We start from the raw sequence: 21,614 nt of genomic DNA, 5'->3' as shown, positions 1-21,614 counted from the left end.
ACTGGTTAGATTAATATTTTTATTTTATTATGTATAGTAAAATTATTAAATTCACTCTAAAATAAAATAATTTAATATCTACTATTCAATAATATTTTTGTATCTTTAATTTTTAGATAATATAAATATTTTGATGCTTTAAAAACAAGATCAATTTAACTCTTATCCAGGGGTTTTATTTATTGTTTTATATTGTTTTTAATGTTTTTTTAAGAGTGCTCAGGGTATGGTTATTGATTATATTTATTAAATATAATTAAAAAATTATGTTAATATTTATGTTGTGTGTGTTAGTGCGTGGATAGCTCCAAATTATTACAAACAAGCATGGGAGGTTATTTGACTATCAAATGTTGCTTTCTAAAGCTATGTTTGAAAGTTGTCAACACCTCAAACTAGATGAAACAACACAAGTGCAAGGAATCGTGGTATTTTGACATTAATGATTTTTTTTTCCACCTTATTTTCTCTCTTCTTTGCCTGAATTTTTACATTATTTGAAAAAAAAATTCAAAAACAACTCTTTAACTTGCTGATTATCTAAATTTTTATCTCTTTTCTTGTTATTATAATTTTGTTTTTGAATAATTTATTCAATTTGATTTTTATTTTTTATTTTTTTTCCTTTTTTATTTATTTCAAGTGATGTTTTCCTAATTCTTTTTATATTATTACTTATCCAATATTGTTAAGCCTTTTTTCATAAAAAAAACATTTACATGTAAAATAGTTTTCATTCAAAAAATGTTTTACTTAAAACAAACACATAAAAAACAAAAAAAAAATTGTTTTTTTTTTTTAACTCATAGTTGATTGTCAATATTTTTCAAAATCAAACAGCGTGGTGGTTTTAAAGAGAAAAAAAATTCTTTTCAGGAATGAAAATAAAAGAAATTTAGTTTTTTAAATATCAATTACTTTCCTCTTTTTTTTTTTACATAAGAGGATGAACTATTAGTCCTCATAGAGAGAGAAATTCCTAACTCCGGTAGATTTATCCTGGTGAGAAAAGAGTTTGAGATCATTTGGTATGGTTGTAGTTTTTTATTTTTATCCACTTACATAGAAAAAGAATATTTAGTTAGCTAAATAATTTTTATTTTGTGTATTGGCCATAATTACATTTCAAAACTTAGTTTTGTGAAAACTAAAATAATCTATTTTTTATCTTTAAAAAACTATTTTTTTTAATTTATTCTGCTCATAAAAATCATCTTACAGTAGTTTTACTCATGTATATATATATATAAAACCACAAGTAAAAACATTTTTTAAAACTTATTTTTTAAAAAATCTAATCAACAAAAGCTAGCACACCAAACACACATTTAGAAGAGTTCTTCAAGGGAAAATGATTGGGTTTTTTCATTTTTGATGATTAAATAAAAAACTTAAAAAAAGGAGTTATAAGGTTTATTTGTTTTTATGATTGAGAAGTATTTTTGTAAAAATATTAAAAAAAGTTTTGTTTTAAAATAAATTTTAATTTTTAAAATTATTTTAATGTGTTAATATTAAAAATAATTTTTAAAATATAAAAATATATTTTAATACATTTTAAATAGAAAATACTTTAAAAACCGTCCTACCATAGTATCAAATTATATCTAAATAATGTTAAATTATTATATGGCAAAAGGGCCAAAAAATTGTAACGGAGAATGTCAGCCTGTGAGGGCCACCCCTGGCCAAACTAGATTCGTCCTCGGTCGAGATAAGCCACGTCAGAGTGGAATACTGCATGAATATTTGAGGTTTTTCTTTTTTGAAAAAATGAGAATTGTGTGAAATTGATAATGACATCCCACTCCACTTTTTAATAATGACCACAATTAAAATAATTAATTTTTTTATTAATATAAATAGTCAGACTAGTTTATATGTATTTGATTAATTTTATAAATTTTAAAATTAATAACTATATAAATTTATTATAACTTTAAAAGTTATAAAACTTGAATTAATAAATTCTAGAAAATAAATATATAGCTAATTAGTTAAGTTATAACTCACAGAATTTAAAATAAATTATTTTTAATCTTTTTGTCAGGTTCTATTTTTAAAATAAAATCAATATTTTTTTATATTTTTTAATAATTTTTATATATTGATTTTTAAATTATAAAAAAATATTTTAATTAATTTTAAAGTGAAAAAACACATTTAGAAAGACACATGGAACACAATATCAAAAACCCATTTTAACTAACAAATACATTTATTTTGATAATTGATCGAATACCATTATAAATCAATGGAACTACATTATCATCATCCTAATAATCATGCAAATGATACCATTTAGCAGAACCTAAAAAGAAGTGACAGGCTAGAAAATATCTTCAGTAGAAAGATTAGGAATGCTTTCAATGCTTCGATAAAATTATATTTGAAAATTTTGATGGGTAGTAAGCTGGTTAACCTACTAAAAAAACACTTCAAAGTTTTAGTATAGTATTTATATAGGTGGCAGGAATAATAAATATTTTTTAGTGTTTATACATGTGACAAAAAAAATATTATCTTATATTGTTTTAGATTTAAAGTTCAGAGAGATAAACTTTAAAGAGATGAATTCTGATTTTTTTTACATACTCCTAGATAAATGAGCTTATATAGATTTTTTAAGATAAATATTTTAATAAATATTCAAGATATCATACACACACATATTAGATATTTATTTTAAATATTTTTTAATTTGAATATTTATAGATATATTAATGAAGATATGTATATTTTATAAACAATAAGAAGGAACTAGGAAAACATGCCGTTTCTTAAGCGAGAAAGCTAAAAAATGAATAATAAATCTCAGCTTCAAGGCTGATAATAGAGTTATAAAGGCAGAAATAACTTGCCAAATATACCCTTAGATCCTCAACTTGACCATAGCAATGCCTTAAAGACTATTATATACACATGACAACTTGCAGCAACACGATCACTGCCGACACAAAGAAGAATACACACACATCTTCTTTATTCTTGATATTTATCTATTTTTTAATTAATTATTTATAAAAAAACCCAAAATTTTCAGTTATCAAAACTCAAGATTTACAGTCGTTTTATTCCTAAAACTCTTTTTATGACTATTAATTAATCTAATAAGTTAAGGAATTCTATAAAATTTAAATAGACTACTATATAGAATAAAATAATGTTAGCCATTTTAGCCAAAAAGACTTTTAATATTAAAAAAAAACCTATTTTTTTTATTTGTGTCGTTACCAATAATACAATGTACTAGTGTTATTTTTAACAACTTAATCAGTTAAAATATGTTATTTTTCCTTTTTTTTAATATAATAGTTTTTAAATGAAATAAAACTGTGAGATTTTATTTTATTTTTTATAAAAAAACTCCATAACCGACCCGCCTTGCATGCATAAACTCTTTCCATTTTTGGTATATAAAATTATTAGATTATTCCTTTTAGGTAGGTAACTTGCTTGCTTTATTCACATTCATAATGAAATCCGCTGTATTGTTAAATTTATAGCTTAAAAAGAATGAAGGAAATCAAAGCTGATAAAAACATAAAAATCATATCAAAAAATAAAAGAAATTGAAAAAATAAAAGTATTAATATTTAAATAAAAATAATAAAAAGCTTTGAAAAAAAATTATATTTATAATAATATCGCATTCATACTCTGTTCTCAGATCCACTTATCATCCCCACTGTCATCATATATTGGCTTCATTGCTTGCATTTCAAGATCTACACTGTGCCATTTTCTCCCCCTCTGAGCACCAGTCTCATCCTCAGTTCCCATCTCAGTTTCAGTTGGTGAGTTTTCTTGTAGCCTGTCAATCTTCCTCTCCACAAAAATCAACAAAGTTTGCTACTTTCTTCTTGATTCGAAGAAATTTTTCTGGGTCTGATGCTTACCAAGATCGCAACTTTCAATTCTTGAAATTTTTTTACTTGTCAGGGTCTCTCAATCAATCTCTTTTAATGCTTAACCGTGTCAAATTATAGCTGGCAAGTAGTTATTGTCGGTGCATTTATTTTTATATTACTAGTAATATTATTGCCATTATGTAATTAATGATCTCTGATTGAATTGGGTTTACTTGATTATTTAGTTTCAAGTCTGTCTCAGATCTATCTCTAGTTAATGCTATCCTCTTTTCTTTTTTTATTGAATTTTTGGCCTGCAGATATGGGATTTTGTTTTAGTTAATGTTTTTACATAGATTTCGCTAGTTAGATATGAGCAATCCAGGATCTTTTTATTTATATATTATATGTTGTGTTCTAGATATGATAAATATTTGCTTTCAGTTATGGATGATAAGTCCTAACTTAATTTTATTTTTGGAAACAAGGCTGGTGATGACAAGGAGCTTCAGGCAATCACGGGAGTGAATTAAACAACCTAGGTACTAGATTCGGTGCTGAACTTTTGCTCACGGTCCATCCATTACCTATTTTGAATATCCTGGAGAGGGAATGAGCTTCTGATTTTAACCTTTAGTGAAAGTAGAAGGGATATTTTCATTTTCTGTTTCTGGTTGCGAAAGATGTCAAGGGGAAAAGGTGATGGGGATCAAAAGAAGCGGCTGGTAACTTGGATAGTGGTGCTGGGTATCATTTGTGGTTGTGTTTACTTGTATTCTCGGAACAGTGGAACATCTGCTCTGGAATATGGAAGTAAATCTCTAAGGAAGTTGGGTTCTTCTTATTTGGGTGGAGATGATGATGGTGATGAAGCTTCCAGCAAATCCGGTGAAGAAGTGCAGGGTGATGTTATACTTAAAAGCATTCCGGTGAGCAATTTTGAGTTGAGCTAACGTTTTTATTTGCACCAAGTTTCAGATCTTTGATTGTTAGTACCAATTGCACCAATACAAGCTGTGTTGTGTTTCTTTTATGATTTTTGTCAACATTGAAGGTTTGTGATGATCGCCACTCGGAGCTGATTCCTTGTCTAGACAGAAATCTTATATACCAGACAAGATTGAAGCTGGATTTGTCTTTGATGGAGCACTATGAAAGACATTGCCCAGTACCAGAAAGACGCTTCAATTGCTTGATCCCTCCTCCACCAGGGTACAAGGTAGGGTCTTTCTGAAGTATAATAGTATAGTTGGTGGATATGTTGAAAAGTGGATTTTTTTTGCTTTGCAAAGTAAAACAATATAGTATTGATATGTGTTTTTTATTATTGATGGTTCAGGTCCCAATCAAGTGGCCCAAAAGCAGAGATGAGGTCTGGAAAGTAAATATACCTCACACCCACCTGGCAAGTGAAAAATCTGATCAGAACTGGATGGTTGTCAAAGGTAACAAGATTTCATTCCCTGGAGGAGGAACACACTTCCATTACGGAGCTGATAAGTATATAGCCTCAATTGCAAATGTAAGTTAATAGTATTTCCCATGTAAATATGTGATTCTCAGACTCTCAAATTAATTTCAAGTTTGAAAGGCTGGTGATATGATATTTTTTGCGAGTGATTTTATATACTTAGTTTTACAAACTATACTGGTTTTTAATATTATTTATTTTTCTCGCTGGCAGATGCTAAACTTTTCAAATAACATTTTAAACAATGAAGGAAGGCTCCGGACAGTCCTTGATGTTGGTTGTGGAGTTGCAAGTTTTGGGGGATATCTGCTCTCTTCTGATATTATTTCAATGTCATTGGCACCAAATGATGTTCATCAAAACCAGATCCAGTTTGCCTTGGAGAGAGGAATTCCTGCATATCTTGGTGTTTTAGGGACCAAGAGACTTCCATACCCAAGCAGATCTTTTGAATTTGCACATTGTTCTCGCTGTAGGATTGATTGGCTTCAAAGGGATGGAATCCTTCTGCTCGAGCTAGATAGGTTGCTGAGACCAGGAGGCTATTTTGCCTACTCATCTCCTGAGGCCTATGCACAAGATGAAGAGGATCTGAGGATCTGGAGAGAAATGAGTGCCCTTGTGGAAAGAATGTGCTGGAAGATAGCTGCGAAAAGGAATCAAACTGTTATCTGGGTCAAGCCTCTAACAAACGACTGTTACATGGAAAGAGAACCTGGTACTCAACCTCCTCTCTGCAAATCTGATGATGATCCAGATGCAGTGTGGGGTGTGCCAATGAAAGCTTGCATCACTCCTTACTCTGATCGTGAGTACTGTATACTCCTTTTAATTTTTTTCGAGGACTTTCAATATTAGTGCTAGTAGTCTCATTACCATTATTTTCTAGCATGACCTTTGTATAGAAACAAGTTAATTTTGGAAGATACAACAGCAATTTGCATATTGTACTTGCATCATGAATGCAAGCTCATGCAATTAGCATGATGCTTTACCTGCCCTTTTTGAGTTTTTAGCGGCACAAACAGTTAACATGTCAATATGCATTTGTTAAATTGTCTTATCTTTTGATGTTCATATACCACTGCTGAAAATACAAAACAAAAACAAAAACAAAAACAAAAACCAAAGAAAACAATCGTTGGTGAAGTTAGATGCTCCTTGCCTTGCATTTGTTTGATTTCGTGTTGCCCTCATGTGAGGCTTCACAAGGAGCTTTGCAAGCTACATGGAATTTGTGTTGGAAGTTAGAAATGCACTAAGTATTTTAATGATCTTATCAGAACAACATAAAGCAAAAGGGTCTGGATTGGCTCCGTGGCCTGCTCGGTTGACTACTCCACCTCCTCGTCTTGCTGACTTTGGCTATTCTGCTGAAATGTTTGAAAAGGACACGGTGAGCTATCAGAAACTTTCAATCTGTTTGTGTTTATATATATGTTAGGAAGAAACTGGTTTGTAACAGGATTGATATGTTGCAGGAAGGTTGGCAGCACAGAGTTGAGAATTATTGGAATCTTTTGAGCCCAAAGATTCAGCCTGATACACTGAGAAATTTGATGGACATGAAGGCAAACCTAGGGTCATTTGCAGCTGCCCTGAAGAGCAAAGACGTATGGGTTATGAATGTTGTGCCTGAAGATGGACCCAACACTCTCAAGATAATATATGATAGAGGCCTGATGGGCTCTGTGCACAGCTGGTGAGTTCGCAAAAATTTTCTAATATGTGACATTAGGAATATTCAAATGTGTGAGGGTAAAATTTATGAAAAGAAACCAAACCTATCTGTACCAGTAAAAATTCTTAAGATTTATTTTACTGATAAGTTTTATCAGGAACCAGAAGCAGAATTAGAGCTGCACCTGCTCTTGAGGTCTTATATGATTCTACAATAAATCCATCCTATGTGTTTTCATCAGATTATAAAAATTTTCAGTCAATACCATTGTTCTAACCAGTTACCAGTTGGTTTGAAGGCAAAGAAAAAGAAAAGGATAGAAAGATATGATACAGCAGAAATTGTGATGCAAACCATCTCTGAGTAACCATTTCAAGTTCTACTTTGACTACACATAGACTCTGTTAACTCTCTTATCGAGAAAATTCTTCTGGTGGTGGATTGATGTAATAACCATGGCAGATGTGGCACTTTCCAGGATAGGAGAGCAAAAACATAGTGGAATTGCTGATTGTATTTTCTTGTTCATACACAGGCTAAAATGATTTTTTTTTTCCACTGACAGGTGTGAATCCTACTCGACCTACCCACGAACTTATGATTTACTGCATGCCTGGACTGTTTTCTCCGACATTGCGAAGAAAGATTGCAGTGCTGTGGATCTGTTAATTGAGATGGACCGCATCTTGAGACCCACAGGCTTCATTATTATCCGTGACAATCCATCAGTAGTGGAATTCATAAAGAAACATATGTCAGCACTGCATTGGGAGGCAGTGGCTACAGGTGATGCTGAGGAAAACGAGCAAGGTGAGGATGAGGTGGTGTTCATCGTCCAAAAGAAGATGTGGCTAACAAGCAAAAGTTTCAGTGTCACTGAATAAACAGCCAACCCGGATTTCCATACTCTCGCCCTTTTACCTGAACATTGCAGGGCTTAAGGTAGCCGTGTTTTATATGATTTTGTAGCATTTGATGTTGAGCTTATTTCTTCTTGAGCAATCTTATATGAAAGCAGAAGTTTTATCCATGTTATTTCTTTTGTGTTATTTCATTATAAATCCAAATTGTTAGTTTGATTAGCTGACAATTGATTAAATTAAATCAAATCAAGGCTGCTATAGGAATTATGGAAACTGATCCTCTCATTATTTTATAGGAGTCTCTCGAGAGATGATTGTATTTTGCATTAGTTTGAAATGTCATTTTGAGTGTTGATATGTCTATCTAACTACCCCATCAATCTTACCATGTAAAAGCTTCCATAGCTTTATTACTCGGTGAAAGAGCACACCCCATATTTTGGAAGGCGCGACAGAACAAGAATTTCCTTTTCTGCTACTGAGAATGTGAACTGTTGCATGGATAATCAGATTCATAACCTTTTCGCTATTTTGTTACTGAGAATGTCATGCCCCCCATGTTTCTAGCATGTATTATTATTCATTTTCACGAATATATACTTTTCTATTAAATTTTAACGCACATTTTTAACTGAATCTTCAACTCAATTACCCCTCGCCCCTTGTAAAAATACGATGTTGATGTTGTGATAGAAGCAAAATGGTTGACCTGGGGTGGCCGGTAAGTTAATCTAATATACTTTTTCTTTTTTAAGAAAGGGATTAAAATGATATTTTGATTTTTTTTTCAAAGACAACGGATTTTTAGCTAGGTTTAATTTAGATTTTTAGCTAGGTTATTTGTGGCCAACTAGATTCCCCCCTGGTTAGATTCTACAGTTGACCAAACCCAGTTAACATTCTTCCCTTCCCCTGGCGAGACAACTCATGTTCATCCTTTTTAGCACTAGATAACCACAAACAACTAGCTGATAACTAGCTTTCCCTGAAAATTCTATGTTGAGTAAATATCTCTGTTTTTTTTAGCTTTCCCTGAAAATTCTATGTTGAGTAAAAATCTCTGTTTTTTTTTTTCTTTTATATATTGAATTAAATGGATGTTTTCTCAAGAAAAAAAAGCCATTGTTTTAATTTATTAATTCCATTTATTTAATTCCTTCCATGCTCTCTCCGCTTTTACCCGTCCAGGCACCTGGCATCAAATACTCGAATAATTTCTATTCAGATCCATCAAGTTCTTGACTTGCCTTGCAAGATCCAAACTAGTCAACTTTCTCCTCACAAATGCAGAATGCAGAAAGAGGGAGAGCAGCAGCGTTGTCATTTTCATATCTGCACTGCTTTTGTTAGTATACAATTATGCATGGAATAGATCAGTCAGAGGTTCGCAGCTTTCCTTTCCTTTCATTTATTATTATTATTATTATTATTATTTAATCTGGGTTTGATGAAGTGGTTGTAATAATTAAAGACACAAGTTTTCAAGTGTTGGGATTTGTGTGATGTGGGTCTTTTTAGTTTTTAGTCAATCTCTTTCAATGCTTAATGAATCACGTTATGGCTGGCAACTTGCAACTTGCAACTTGCTGCTTGTCGGTGCTTTACTTTTGATATTATAATTATAGCAATAACTAGAGCATGTGGGGTGGGGGAAATCGCAATTCCTTCCCTCAAGCTACGTGTCTCTTTCTTTTCTTTTCTTTTTTCATTTTTTTAATTCGTAAATATAGTTTTTTTTCTTTTGTTTTTTTATTATGATTTTTTTTTAAAAAAATTATTAATTATTATTCTTTTGTTTTTTTATTATGATTTTTTTTAAAAACATTATTAATTATTTATTTTGTTTTATCATTTTATAAGATTAACATGATTTGTGAATTTATCAAAGGAATTTAAGTTACCCTAGGTTTCATGGGTTTTTTTTTTCTCTTTTTTTTTAATTGTATTTGATTTTTTTATAGATTATTTTTTATCATATAATTAAAAAAATAATTTTAGAGAAAAATCATGTTATTAGATTTTATAAATTAGCAAAGGTTTTTTTTCTCTCTTTTTTAAATAAATTTAATTTTTTTATAGTCTATTTTTTCTTATATAATTAAAAAAATAATTTTAGAGAAAAATTATGTTATTAAATTTTATAAAATAAAAAAAATTAAAGGATACGAGGAAACCATTGTTCACCAACATCTATTGCAACATAGATTACAATAGTAATCCAAAGTATTTTGCTTTTTTTTTTTAAATTTTTGTTATGATTTTGTGTTTTTAATTTTTTTTGTCGATTTTATCTTTTTAAATTAAAATTGTTAAGAATTTAACTTCATAATTTGCTTCTTTTTATTTTGACTTTATATGAGATTAACATGGTTTACGAATTGAACTTAATGTTTTTTTTAGTCTATTTTTTTCTTATATAATTAAAAAAATCATGTTATTAAATTTTATAAAGTAACAAAAATTAAAGGGTGTGAAGAAAACATAATTTACTCACACGTTGCACTATGAAATAACAATAGTAATCCACAATGTTTTACTTTCTTTTCTTTTTTTAAATTTTTTATTTTTTATTTTTTCAATTTTTTTTGTTGATTTATCTTTTAATATTAAGATGGTTGAGAATTTGACTTTATAATTTATTTCCTTTTATTTTACTTTTCTATAAGGTTAGCATGGTTTGTGGGTTTGGTAGGGTAACCCAAGAGGTTTTGGTTTACGAGTTTGATGGAGTGTATTTTTTTAATTGAACATGACTTTTTATTGTTTATTTTTTCTCATATAGCTAAAAAAAATAATTTTAGAGAAAAGTTATGTTATTAAATTTTATAAAGTCCATGGACCTATTTACATATTTGGTTAGTTGACTGGGTTTGTAAGATTTGATAAGTTTAACTTTTTTTTAATTAGTTTTTTTATTTCATCCTTAGATACTGGATTAATTTACAATTTAATTTTATAATTAGTTTTGTTTCATCTTTTATAAGGTTTTCGTGATTTAACAAAAAAACATTTCGGTATTAGGTTGGTGTTTCATTTTGCAACAATTTGTTTTTGTTATCATATATTTAAATAAAAAAATATTTTTGACAAAAAACAAATTATAATCTTAATGAAGTCCATAACCCAGTTCACAGATTTTACGTATTAATCTAAGATACTATATTCATAAGTTTAACTAGTTTACCCACCGATAAAATATGCTATTTCTTTTTTCTTTTTTGAACTTTTAATTATTTTTAAATTATTCTTTTTCAATGTCATCTCTAAATATTAAATTGGTTGGGAAATAAACTGTATTATGAATTTTTGTTTGCCTTCTATAGGGATAATTATCTCAAATAAGTGTTTATTTTTAGGTTGCTATTTAATTTTATGAGCTTATATTTTTATCATATAATTAAATTAAAAAATTTATTAAACTCAATACAGTTCATAACACGAGTTGTGGGGGACCAAGAGTGATCCAATCTGTCATTGTTTTAATATTTTTTAAAATAAATTATTATCTTGAAGTTTTTTTTAAAAGTTAAATTATGTTTTTATTAATTATTAAAGTTGTTTTTAAACTTATAAAATTAATTGATTTAAATCAAATTAATTTTTATATAATCTAATTTTAATTGAAAACTTTAACAAAGATATTTGGGTTAGGAGTGTGGTGCGTGAATCTGGACCGATAAGCATTGTGCACAACTGGTGTATTGGAAATCTCCTGTTTGTTTTTGTATTTTAAAAATATTTTTAAAAAAATTTAAATTTTATTTTTTTTTATTTTTTTATTCACTTAAAATTAATGCATTTTTAGTGTTTTCAAATTATTTTGATGTGCTGATATCAAAAATAATTTTTAAAAAATAAAAAAATATAATTAACATATATTTTAACACCAAAAATTATTTGAAAAGCAACAATAACTACATTTTTAAACAGACGTATATGCTTTTAGGGTAAAAATATGTGAACAGAGACCGAATATGTGGATTCTGGTAAAAGCTCAAAAAATTGCTCTCTTGATACGGCATATCAGGAATTAAACAAAGCATTGGGAGTGTCTACTCTAAGACATATATATATATATATATATATAGGAAAATCCATCTTTGAAGGTCTCATCATGTTGCGAAGAATTAGCAGTCAATTTCAATTGTTTTCAATGTATTCTCCTATTTGTTATGATGGGAGTAATTTTATTTTCATCTTCTGCTGATACAATCTATTCTTCAAAGAAGAAGAAGAAGAAGAAGAAATGGCGTAGGAGAAGCTGCGATGCAACCTCGTGCACGAGAACTTCTTGTCTTACAAACATCATAGGCTCTGAAACCTCAATCTGTAGAACTCTTCCGGTGCTAGATTGTTGTGTTAACCGAGTGCTTCGATTGTTGTCAGCTCAAAACTGTAGTTCTTTCTTTCTTCTTCTTTTGTAACGCTACTGACAAAACTAAAATAGGAAATAAGGAAACAGCACCCTACAGGAATCTCCTTACAGGAAGCAGGCTGTTGCTTCACTTTGCTCTAAATGTCGTCTACAACGTTGATGTCTACTTAACTCATCTTTTTCAGCCATGAAAGTTTGGTCTCATATACAGGCCATGATTTTTTAAATATCTTGTAGACTGGGGAAGGGGCTTGACATCGCAGTTTATTTTTGCATTTAAAACTGTGATTAAATGAGTTTTAAAAATACATTTAACTTAAAAAATATCAAATTAATACTTTTTTAAATGGTTTCTTGTAATTTTAATGTAATAATATCAAATAAATATATATATTATTTTAATTATTTTCAAGTAAAAAAATATTTTTAAGAACAATACAACTTCTATTTAGCACAATAGATCAACATAATAGAGGTTTAATAGATCAATCTAATAACCTACATTTTATTTTTAAATTGATATCATGATTATTTTTAAATTGATATCATGATTCGCTAATCTTAACACTTATTTGATTTCCTGTTTTAAAATACTTTCAAAAAAATTAAAAAAAAATTAATTTTACATAAATATTTTTTAATATATTCATATCCAATTAATGTACTAATATTAAAATTAATTTAAAAAAAAAACATTTTGAAAAATAGAGGACCACACTTCCAAACACCATCTTAATTAACCCACCGCAACACAACCACAACCCAGGCTTGAACCAAGTCAATCCCTAGTTATCAGCCCTTGTAACTATCATTGAAAATCACCACAAAAATATCTGATGGAATTGTGAATACGTACATGAACACAGGTGGTCGTTTTAACTGAAATAAAGGATTATATTACCAGAATCTAAACAAAGGAATTTCATCTTGGTAATATTCATCATGGCTGACCTAAGTAAACGCTGTTAACAAACCAGCTGACGGACCAGCAACAGAAAGACAGTGCGGTGTGGTTCAAGCAGTGAAAGGAGAAAAACCCAAAACATAGATAAACCCTTTTTCATTGCGTGCCGGAAGTCTTAACAGGTATAACATACTCAATAGTTTACATCCCCTACAAAATTGGGTCAATGTCTAATTGTTTTGAAACAGGAAATTCTCTCCTACTCAGGCAGATTTCAACTTGGATGATGATGAGGCCAGGTGAGAAAGGATTCTGTGTCCAACAAACATCAGGAAAGCTCCCAAGAAACAAAGTGCTTTCAGTGTTGTGAATAGATCCAACTGCTCAAATTAAAAAAAGACAAGCAAAAAGAAGTGTAAATTCCTCTTAACACCACAAATACTCTAGCAATCCAAATTTTCTCATTGAATAGAAGCAAAATAAACTAATATCCTAGCAAACAATCGAAAGCTGCATATCAAACATGGGTGAATACAAGCCCTGGAAATCTTGCAGGAATCACAAATTTATCAAATAGAGGTGAACAAAAAGAACGAAGTGGGAAACTGACCTTCAGCCAGAAAAGCACGTAGAGCAACAAAACTGCTGCTATGCCAAGATGGAAGAGGGCAGCGAACATGGCGGGAACAGATGAGGAAGGGAAGTTCTTCAAGTTCACCCCTAAACGCAATAGCTGTCAAAAGGAAAACGCATGTTAACATATGCCACTCATTCCCATTCCCTATGTTGTCCCCATTAATAGGGATGAGATGATGACGCGAGAAAACTAGGCAAAAAGAATGACAGAGCACTTGAAATGCTGACTATGTCCATTAATGCAATGTGCAATAGCACTTCCTGTCCTAATAAATAGAAAGGGGTAGTCTAAACTCCCGAGGTCACTTGGCAAGTTCCACCAATAAAATTCTATCCCAACAAGTTCAGCTAAGCAATTTCAACCCGAAACTTCAATCAAACACATGTACGCTAGCAGTGTCAACATTAACACAGATCAAAAGATCTTTCCAACATTAGCATTCAAATCCATGGACAAACCTCAATAATACTAGAAGTGCTATATGGGGCATCCAAAGGTGAGACAATTCAGAAAGAGCCAATGAATTATAATGCTAACTAAGAAGGTTCAATTTCAATCAATTCCAGACATCATTGACCTCAAAAGAGAGAAATAATGTTAATGCTCAAGTTTTCAGAATTTCTGACAGATACATAATATAATACTCACCCCAAGTAAGAATCCAAGAAATGGCAAAAGTGTAAGACCCAAGAAAGTAAGAGAAAGCTCCTTAGGTGGAAGCTTTTCAGCAACCCTGAAGATGTGAGCTATCTCTGCTTTAGGACCATATATCAAGTTTGGATCAAGAGGCTGTGCTGGAGGCTGTGGTGCCTTCTCAGGTGGTTCGGGTAGATCCAGGTCAATGTGACCAATAGCCTTTAAGAAAGAGTTCTCCTGATGAAGACGAACAAAACAAATTGTATAATGCTCATGTTGCATAACCCATACAAAAAATAAAAACTTTGAAAGCAAAATCAAGCCTACCATAACAGCATCACCCACAGCGAGTTGAACATTATATCTCCCTGATAAATAGAAAAATTTCTCAACCAGTCCAAGGAAATCCTGCAAGACGTTGCCAAATATGAGGAAAATAACAAAAGTTCAAAAGACACAGAAATGGATGGTTGAATGATATGTTCTAGTGAGTCTGTTTCCAAGCAATCAACACTGATGCACAGCAGGAGCATTTGAAAAGATAGTAACAAATATTGGCATGTGCATAAACATTATAATGTCCAGCAAGAGAGGCTTAAACTGACTGCCACTCAAACTACTTCAGCTGGAGGTTTATTCATTTAAACATAACATAAAGAGCCATTTTCATTGTGAAACTTAAAACAATACACGATTGTTAAGCAAATATTGAACAGTAATTTCATTGAAAAAATATTCAGTTTTATTTCTAGTAGATATTCAATAGTGTGCATGTCTCTGGACCAGTATTCAATTCCTGATTCATAAAACTTACTTTATTCAGTCTATACCATGTGATAACAAAATTAACTTCATTTCAGGTAAGAGGGAAATTGGTTAGCAATGCACAAATTGAAGATGGAAAATGAATCACTAACAACCAAGTTAATTGATTGTTGACAATAGTCACCAGCCAAATTTGAATTCAATGAGAAACCCAAAAGTCCACATTTGTGTATATATGATAGATTTTGTTCTTAAACTATAAAGTTGCAAAAACCCATCCATGAGTGAGGAACAAGGGGGAGCAAAACATTGCAGAAGGAACTTACAAGAATAATCTCAAACTGTTTTCCAGAGCTCCCCATCAAAAAGATATGCTCAACCTTAGTCTCATGCGTCAATTTTAGAATTGCCTGGTAGCCAAAAAACTCTGAATAACTAAATCACAGAGATATCGATTCTAGAGGAAGACAAGCAGAATTACAAACCTGATGTGGCTTAAATGCATGATCAAGAGGAGTAGACAACTGAAAAGAGAGGCGCAGCTTCTGAAGGTGGTTTGCAGATAATGATACAGTATTTTCTCCAGCTAAATCTATCCTGCATGGATCCATGAACTAGAATCATACTCGAACTAATGTCATAAAGTTCAAACTCGGTAAAGCAGAGATGAGTATTGTAAATAAAAATTTAAACACATCCCAAAAATGGTCACAAAGACAAGCATCCAACATGGCATCAGTTAATAAGCACCCAGTCTTGTAACTGGGAGATGTTAAAAACATACTTCTTCTTGGTTTCTATGCTCCCAAGATCACTATCAAGCACTGCAATTTCTGCACTGTCAACTTCGATAACTCCAGTCACATATATTGGAATCCGAGTTTGGCCTCCAGTAGCATATAAGTTTTTGTGGTCTGAATCATGAAGCACAGTCTGCGAGAATTTGGGCTTGTCATATATGGGTGTATAGAAAGATGAAAGGCAGCATTTATGCATCAAAGAAACAAGGATACCTCAAAAACAAAAGTGTATTTTCCAACATCAACACTCTTTGGCAAAGCATCCAAGGTATAGACAGCGTTTTCAGGGTCAAACTTGAGTTCCTATATCACATAATTAATATTGGTCATCCAGAAAATCACCAAATTGATTGGGCAGGCTACAATACCGAAAAGGTAGACAATAGAATCAAAATGCACTCAACAAGGTACAAAATGTGGAAAAAGGTGTACCTGACTCCCAGTTAACAAAGTATCCTTTGAACCAGATCTGAAAACTCGTAGAAGATTCACTGTCAAAGGAGGTGCATTTGAACCAAGCACAGTATTCACCTTAACCTGGTTATATTTACATGGAAAGTCAATTTGAATAAGATTTTGTAAAAGGAAGAGGTTCAAGGTGTGCAAAAACTTCGTAATCATGCAAATCCCAGGAAATGCATAGGATATGCAAATAATATCATTAACAATTTTAGCTTATTCCCAAAATAGCCAGAATACAGTAAGAAACAAGATGAAGGAAATAATATTAGTCAAGCAAATATGAGATAACCAAAGTGTATAACTTGAATGCACACAACCGCACATATAGACACAAACACAAAAAAAATACTTATCATGCACACAGCAACACACCTTAAGCGCATCCTTCTTAGTCAATGAAAGAACTGTGGCTGGAAGAGATAGAATCAGTGGAATGGAAACCCTGCACCAGGAACCAAAAGTGTCATAATTGAAAAAATAAAACAATAAGGAAGTTACTTGCAAGCTTCTTCAGTAAATTCAGCACTTAATATTAAACCAGTTGCCTCATCAGTTATTCTACTTGTTGCTTTTCTCAACCAAAAGAGAAAAAGGAAAACATATAAAACGGAGGAACAGTAGCCCACAAACACAGCAAAATAACAACAATGTTCAAGTATATATAAGGCCTTAAATTTTTTCTTTAAAGACAAACTTCTGCTCCTAGCTGCAAAAGACAGCCAGCAGCTAATGAAACAAACTTCAAAAGTTTTTCATGAAAACAGCACATTTTCTTCGAGCACCAAACTGATGCTCTCATTTTGACGCTTTCTATTATGTTCAAGAAAAATACACTAATGAAAAAGGATTATTCCATAAAATCTTGCTTTTTCTGAAACTGCTGTCACTGGAAATTTGTTTTCTTTTAAAAGAACAATCACATATTACAGAGTTCTTTATATCAGGAAAACAACTATCAAAATGAGTTTTACATAACATAAATATAAAATGAAAAAAGATAATCAGAATGAAGTAAAGAACACACTCACGTGTTGCTCTCTAGGAAAGCCAGGGAATCTACTTGGTTGAACAAGTCTTTGGCATCACCTGGAATTCCAATGGCGAGGAAAAATTTTGCCAAACCCAATATTTTGCCACTTGGAAGCTGAAAATCAAAAAAGAATAAAGCAAGCAAAGAAAAGAGCATTAAACTCCTTTTGTGATAGAGAATTACCAGTACAAAGACCAGCAACACCAACAAACCTAACTCACATTCAAGCTTCCTGAAGTCACAGCTGCAAATGCTGTCAGTCCTCTAACAACAGAGGATGTAGTTGAAAGAGCACCTTGATGTTCACGTGCACCAACCAGCTTCTCATCAAAGTAAAAGGCCCCATCATCTACAATAAAGAGTTGCAGCTAAGTAAGTAAGTTCTGGTGTAGCATAAAATAGCAGCTGGCAGCTAGGTGAATGAAACATGGCCTACATGTAAAGCTGGTGAAGTTCCTTCATGTTAGAAAGGATTTAATTTTTGCCAAATTAAGACATGATAGATTACCAAACTGTTTCTTGACAACTTAATATCAGTAGAGTTAAAAGTTCTGGCATAAGCAAGATAAATATTATGTAGATGAGAGTAAAAGTATCGACAGAAATTTAAAAGAATAGAAACACAATTGCCACCATACTAAGAAATTGTTTTGGTGCATAAGCACCAAAAAATTATAATGTACCAGCGTGAGCGCGAGAGAGAGAGAGAGAGATGCATACCATACTTCTCAATGCTGTCAAACAGCTTCGATATATCATTTTTAGTTGTGCTGATCTGCCCATGGTAAGCAAATGTCACAAACAACATATTACAATGAACACCACAAGACAGCAGCAACAAGTATATTGGAAGATATCATATATTATAAATAGAAACAAAAACCCTCATCATAACCAGAAAATTGTTAATATAAGTTTATACAATTAGATACGCCCACAAGGAAAAGTGGATTACATAGCATAAAAGAAAGTTCTATGAAATGGGAAATTGTAGCTATGTTTCTAAAAGGAAATGCTATATCAAAATCTGGATAGGCTAAGCTATGGGTGCATTCTCAAAATGCAGGATCTATAGCAGACATAAATCTGCTACATAACCTGAAGCACTAGCAATAAACAAACTAATATAGACTATGCAAAAACTTGAAAAATAAAATAAAGAGGAAAAATACAGCTCAGAAAAAGAATGTAGACTAAAAATCACCAATAAGCATATGCTTTAAGAAAAAAACAATCATATAACCTATTTCACCTACAATAGCTAATTATGGAGTAACATAAAATCACCAGATACCAACATGTTTGATGCTGATAATGAAATAAACAGGACGTGTCCTTTTTCTAAATATAAGAGAAACATTGGTGATATTTTAAGGATCAAGAAAAAACTAAAAGTTCTATTGGGGCAAAGTCAGCAAAACTTCCAAATTACCAGAGATTGATCTATCTCGGAAGATGATAATGAGACAATACCAGCAAGTGCTTCAAGTGCTAGACCTGAAAAGAAACATGATCAAGCAAATGGATATATAAGCCAATGAAGGTGGAAGAATTAGCATGGCTTAGAGTGCTAATTTCAGCAATACAGCATAATTTAATCATTTAATGTAAAATATGATACACTCTCCATTCAATTCTTTCCTTCCCATTTTCACGATGTTCCAAACTCCTTGCGCTTTACTATTTCTAAGCACACATCCTTAGTTGTGTCCACAAATTTATGCTTAGATAATTATAAAAACAAAACTGGAGCAAGTATTTATGTCGTTTCCAAGTGTTAATGTGATAATTGCATATCCCCTTGCAAGAAAAGCATAGAATATATATGACAGGGCACAGGCGCTAGAAAAGTCATTGTGGTGTACAAAACACTTAAAGAACATACCAGCAGCAAAGGTGCTAGACTCTGGATTATTAGAATTATAGCGCCATCTTCCATCACTCTGGCTCAGTGCCTGCCAATAATTAGCGAGTCAACCATTACATGTGCCGAAAATTGTATTTGAAGTAGGAAAAGAAAATTCAAACCAAACGCCAACCAAAACATTGTGAAATAAACTTCTAAGCAGACCAGTCTGGACCTACACACCCACCAACTCTGACCACATCAGCAACTAGTCCCAAAAGGGCCCTGCTCAATGTGGGAGAGTTCCTGGCAAGGGTGGTCCACTAATGAGTTATTTTTTTCACACTCATACAACAGTCCACTATCAAGTTCAAATCTTCACTCTAACAATAACTCCAAGTAATAATGAACCTTGATGGACTGAAAAACTCCTTCAGCATCAGCAAGATAAAGATCATCTTTCGAAGTTTGACCCTGCATTGAGAAAAATATCAGCTTCAAGCTTTAGTAAAAAACTGGCAAGGCTTATGCTACATGACACAGCTTGAAAATCGTATTCTCTTTCAGGAAGTTGAGTAAATAAATACCTAGCAATTAACACTGCTGAAATTTCATGATTTCAGACAAAATCTGCTTACAAAAGTTTCAACCTAAAACTTATCACTAATTACCTCTCCCTTGCATTGTAGAAAGAAAAGAATAATTCCCAAATTAGAAATGCATAAAAAATGAGAATCAAGCTCGAAACCCATAACATCTAAAGGTGTTTATATATATTAATTACCTTGATAAGAGCTAAACCTCCCACAGAATAGTAGAAATCAAGCAAAGCACTTGCACCACTGACAGCAGCTTGTAGCCTTGAAGCAACACCCTTTAAGAGAGAAATTAACCCATCATCACACATTGTTAGCAAGTTGTCACATAAAGTTAATACCTTTGAAATAAAAAAACAACACAGAACAAAACGCTACCTCAAACACATCCTCTTTGATGTCACACTTTAATATTCCGTTGACTTTTAAGGCGTAGAATAAATCCTTCAAAGTAGAAGACGACGACCCATGGATTTCCGATACAGACTGGCAAGCAGCTGTGCTGATATCAGACCTTTTATCAATTCCAAGAACCTCAAACGTCCTAAGTTCCTCGTATGTTTCTTCTACGCTGGTAGCACACACTACATCCAGTCAGATCACTCTTTCTTGCTTAGGCCGACACGAAAATGTAAACGAACACAGGCAAGTGCAAACACCAACAAGGATTACCACAAGAGGCAACTTTTACCATTCTCTCATTATCCAAACAGCCGTAACAACCAATTTCAGTTCTATTACTTCTATAGACTAACCAGATCCCATATAGCAAATGAACAAAGGAAAGCTTAAATTCAGTAATTAGTAGAATTTTGATATCTCATGAAAATCAAATCCTGTTACTCTAATTAATCAACAAAATAAGAAATTGAGAGGATCATATGGGTTTTTGAAAACCTGGGAGAAGATCCACCAAGAGGATTGAAGAGCTCTAAAGCAGCAGATCGGTGTGAATCGGAGATCGGTTGAAAGATATAAGAAGCGAGGGCGGATGAGTAGATCAATGTCGCAGCGATCAAAACCAGAAATCTTCCAAGATTTCTTGCCATTTTTGTGCGATAAAAATTAAACCAAAACTACTTTTAAAATAAATAAATTGTGTTATAGAGACATTGACACTCGCATCTGTGTATAAAAATCTTAAGCGGTTTGAGTCTGCGGGTGCGTGGACTGTAGAAGTCTCCGCCCTCTCTTCTCTCCTCTACTCTCTCACTCGGGACGGGGGACCTTATTTTTTCACTTGGTTCCGAAAGTGCCCATGAATATCTCATGAATACCACGTGGCGTATCAAGTCGAGTAGAGTGAGGGTTGAGTAGATGTGGCGTATCAAGTGTTGCCACCTGGCTGATCTTGTCCAATCAGAGGGCGTTGTGTGGCAAGATGAGTCACCATTGGTGGGTGGCCTTCGGGCGTTTTGGGTATTCAATTAACCTGTATGGAGCCCAGTGCAAGCCTAGGAGATAAAAAAAGAGATCGAGATAATTTTTCGGAGAAGGCCCAAATAAAGAGGCGGGGGACTGCTAGGGCTACTAAAAGTATTTCTGGATTAAAAAGGATTAAGGTAATGTTTTTTTGTTTTTTTATATAATTTTAATTTATTGATATTAACAATAAAAATTAATAATTTCAATATATTTTCAAATAAAAAATTATTTTATATTATAATCTCAAACATAATAAAACCAACTTATTTAAT

The 21,614-nt window shown here is 32.0% G+C and overlaps 2 protein-coding genes across 2 annotated transcripts; one reads left to right on the top strand and one right to left on the bottom strand.

The window, feature by feature from the left end:
- The first annotated feature begins 3,665 nt into the window (after positions 1-3,665).
- On the top strand, positions 3,666-8,227 carry LOC105110641 (probable methyltransferase PMT3). The gene is made up of 8 exons (XM_011005736.1): positions 3,666-3,797; positions 4,340-4,780; positions 4,906-5,070; positions 5,191-5,373; positions 5,536-6,130; positions 6,606-6,718; positions 6,804-7,024; positions 7,569-8,227. The coding sequence occupies exons 2-8, from the start codon at positions 4,535-4,537 to the stop codon at positions 7,885-7,887; spliced, it is 1,842 nt and encodes a 613-aa protein (XP_011004038.1). The 5' UTR covers positions 3,666-3,797; positions 4,340-4,534; the 3' UTR covers positions 7,888-8,227.
- Positions 8,228-13,274: 5,047 nt separating this feature from the next.
- On the bottom strand, positions 13,275-21,158 carry LOC105110640 (dolichyl-diphosphooligosaccharide--protein glycosyltransferase subunit 2-like). Its single transcript, XM_011005734.1, has 19 exons — positions 20,815-21,158; positions 20,296-20,488; positions 20,106-20,195; positions 19,733-19,795; positions 19,361-19,430; positions 18,908-18,972; positions 18,196-18,250; positions 17,697-17,824; positions 17,474-17,589; positions 16,818-16,887; positions 16,416-16,520; positions 16,197-16,286; positions 15,968-16,116; positions 15,669-15,780; positions 15,510-15,593; positions 14,746-14,826; positions 14,431-14,655; positions 13,756-13,878; positions 13,275-13,525 (listed from the first exon to the last, which is right to left on the bottom strand). Exons 1-19 carry the CDS (start codon positions 20,964-20,966, stop codon positions 13,409-13,411), a joined length of 2,088 nt encoding a protein of 695 aa, XP_011004036.1. The 5' UTR covers positions 20,967-21,158; the 3' UTR covers positions 13,275-13,408.
- Between the last annotated feature and the right edge of the window lie 456 nt (positions 21,159-21,614).

This window comes from Populus euphratica, unplaced genomic scaffold (assembly GCF_000495115.2).
Source record: "Populus euphratica unplaced genomic scaffold, PopEup_1.0 scaffold255.1, whole genome shotgun sequence".
In the NCBI taxonomy this organism is placed as follows: domain Eukaryota; kingdom Viridiplantae; phylum Streptophyta; class Magnoliopsida; order Malpighiales; family Salicaceae; genus Populus; species Populus euphratica.
This window is presented reverse-complemented; position numbering and strand designations above follow the sequence as displayed.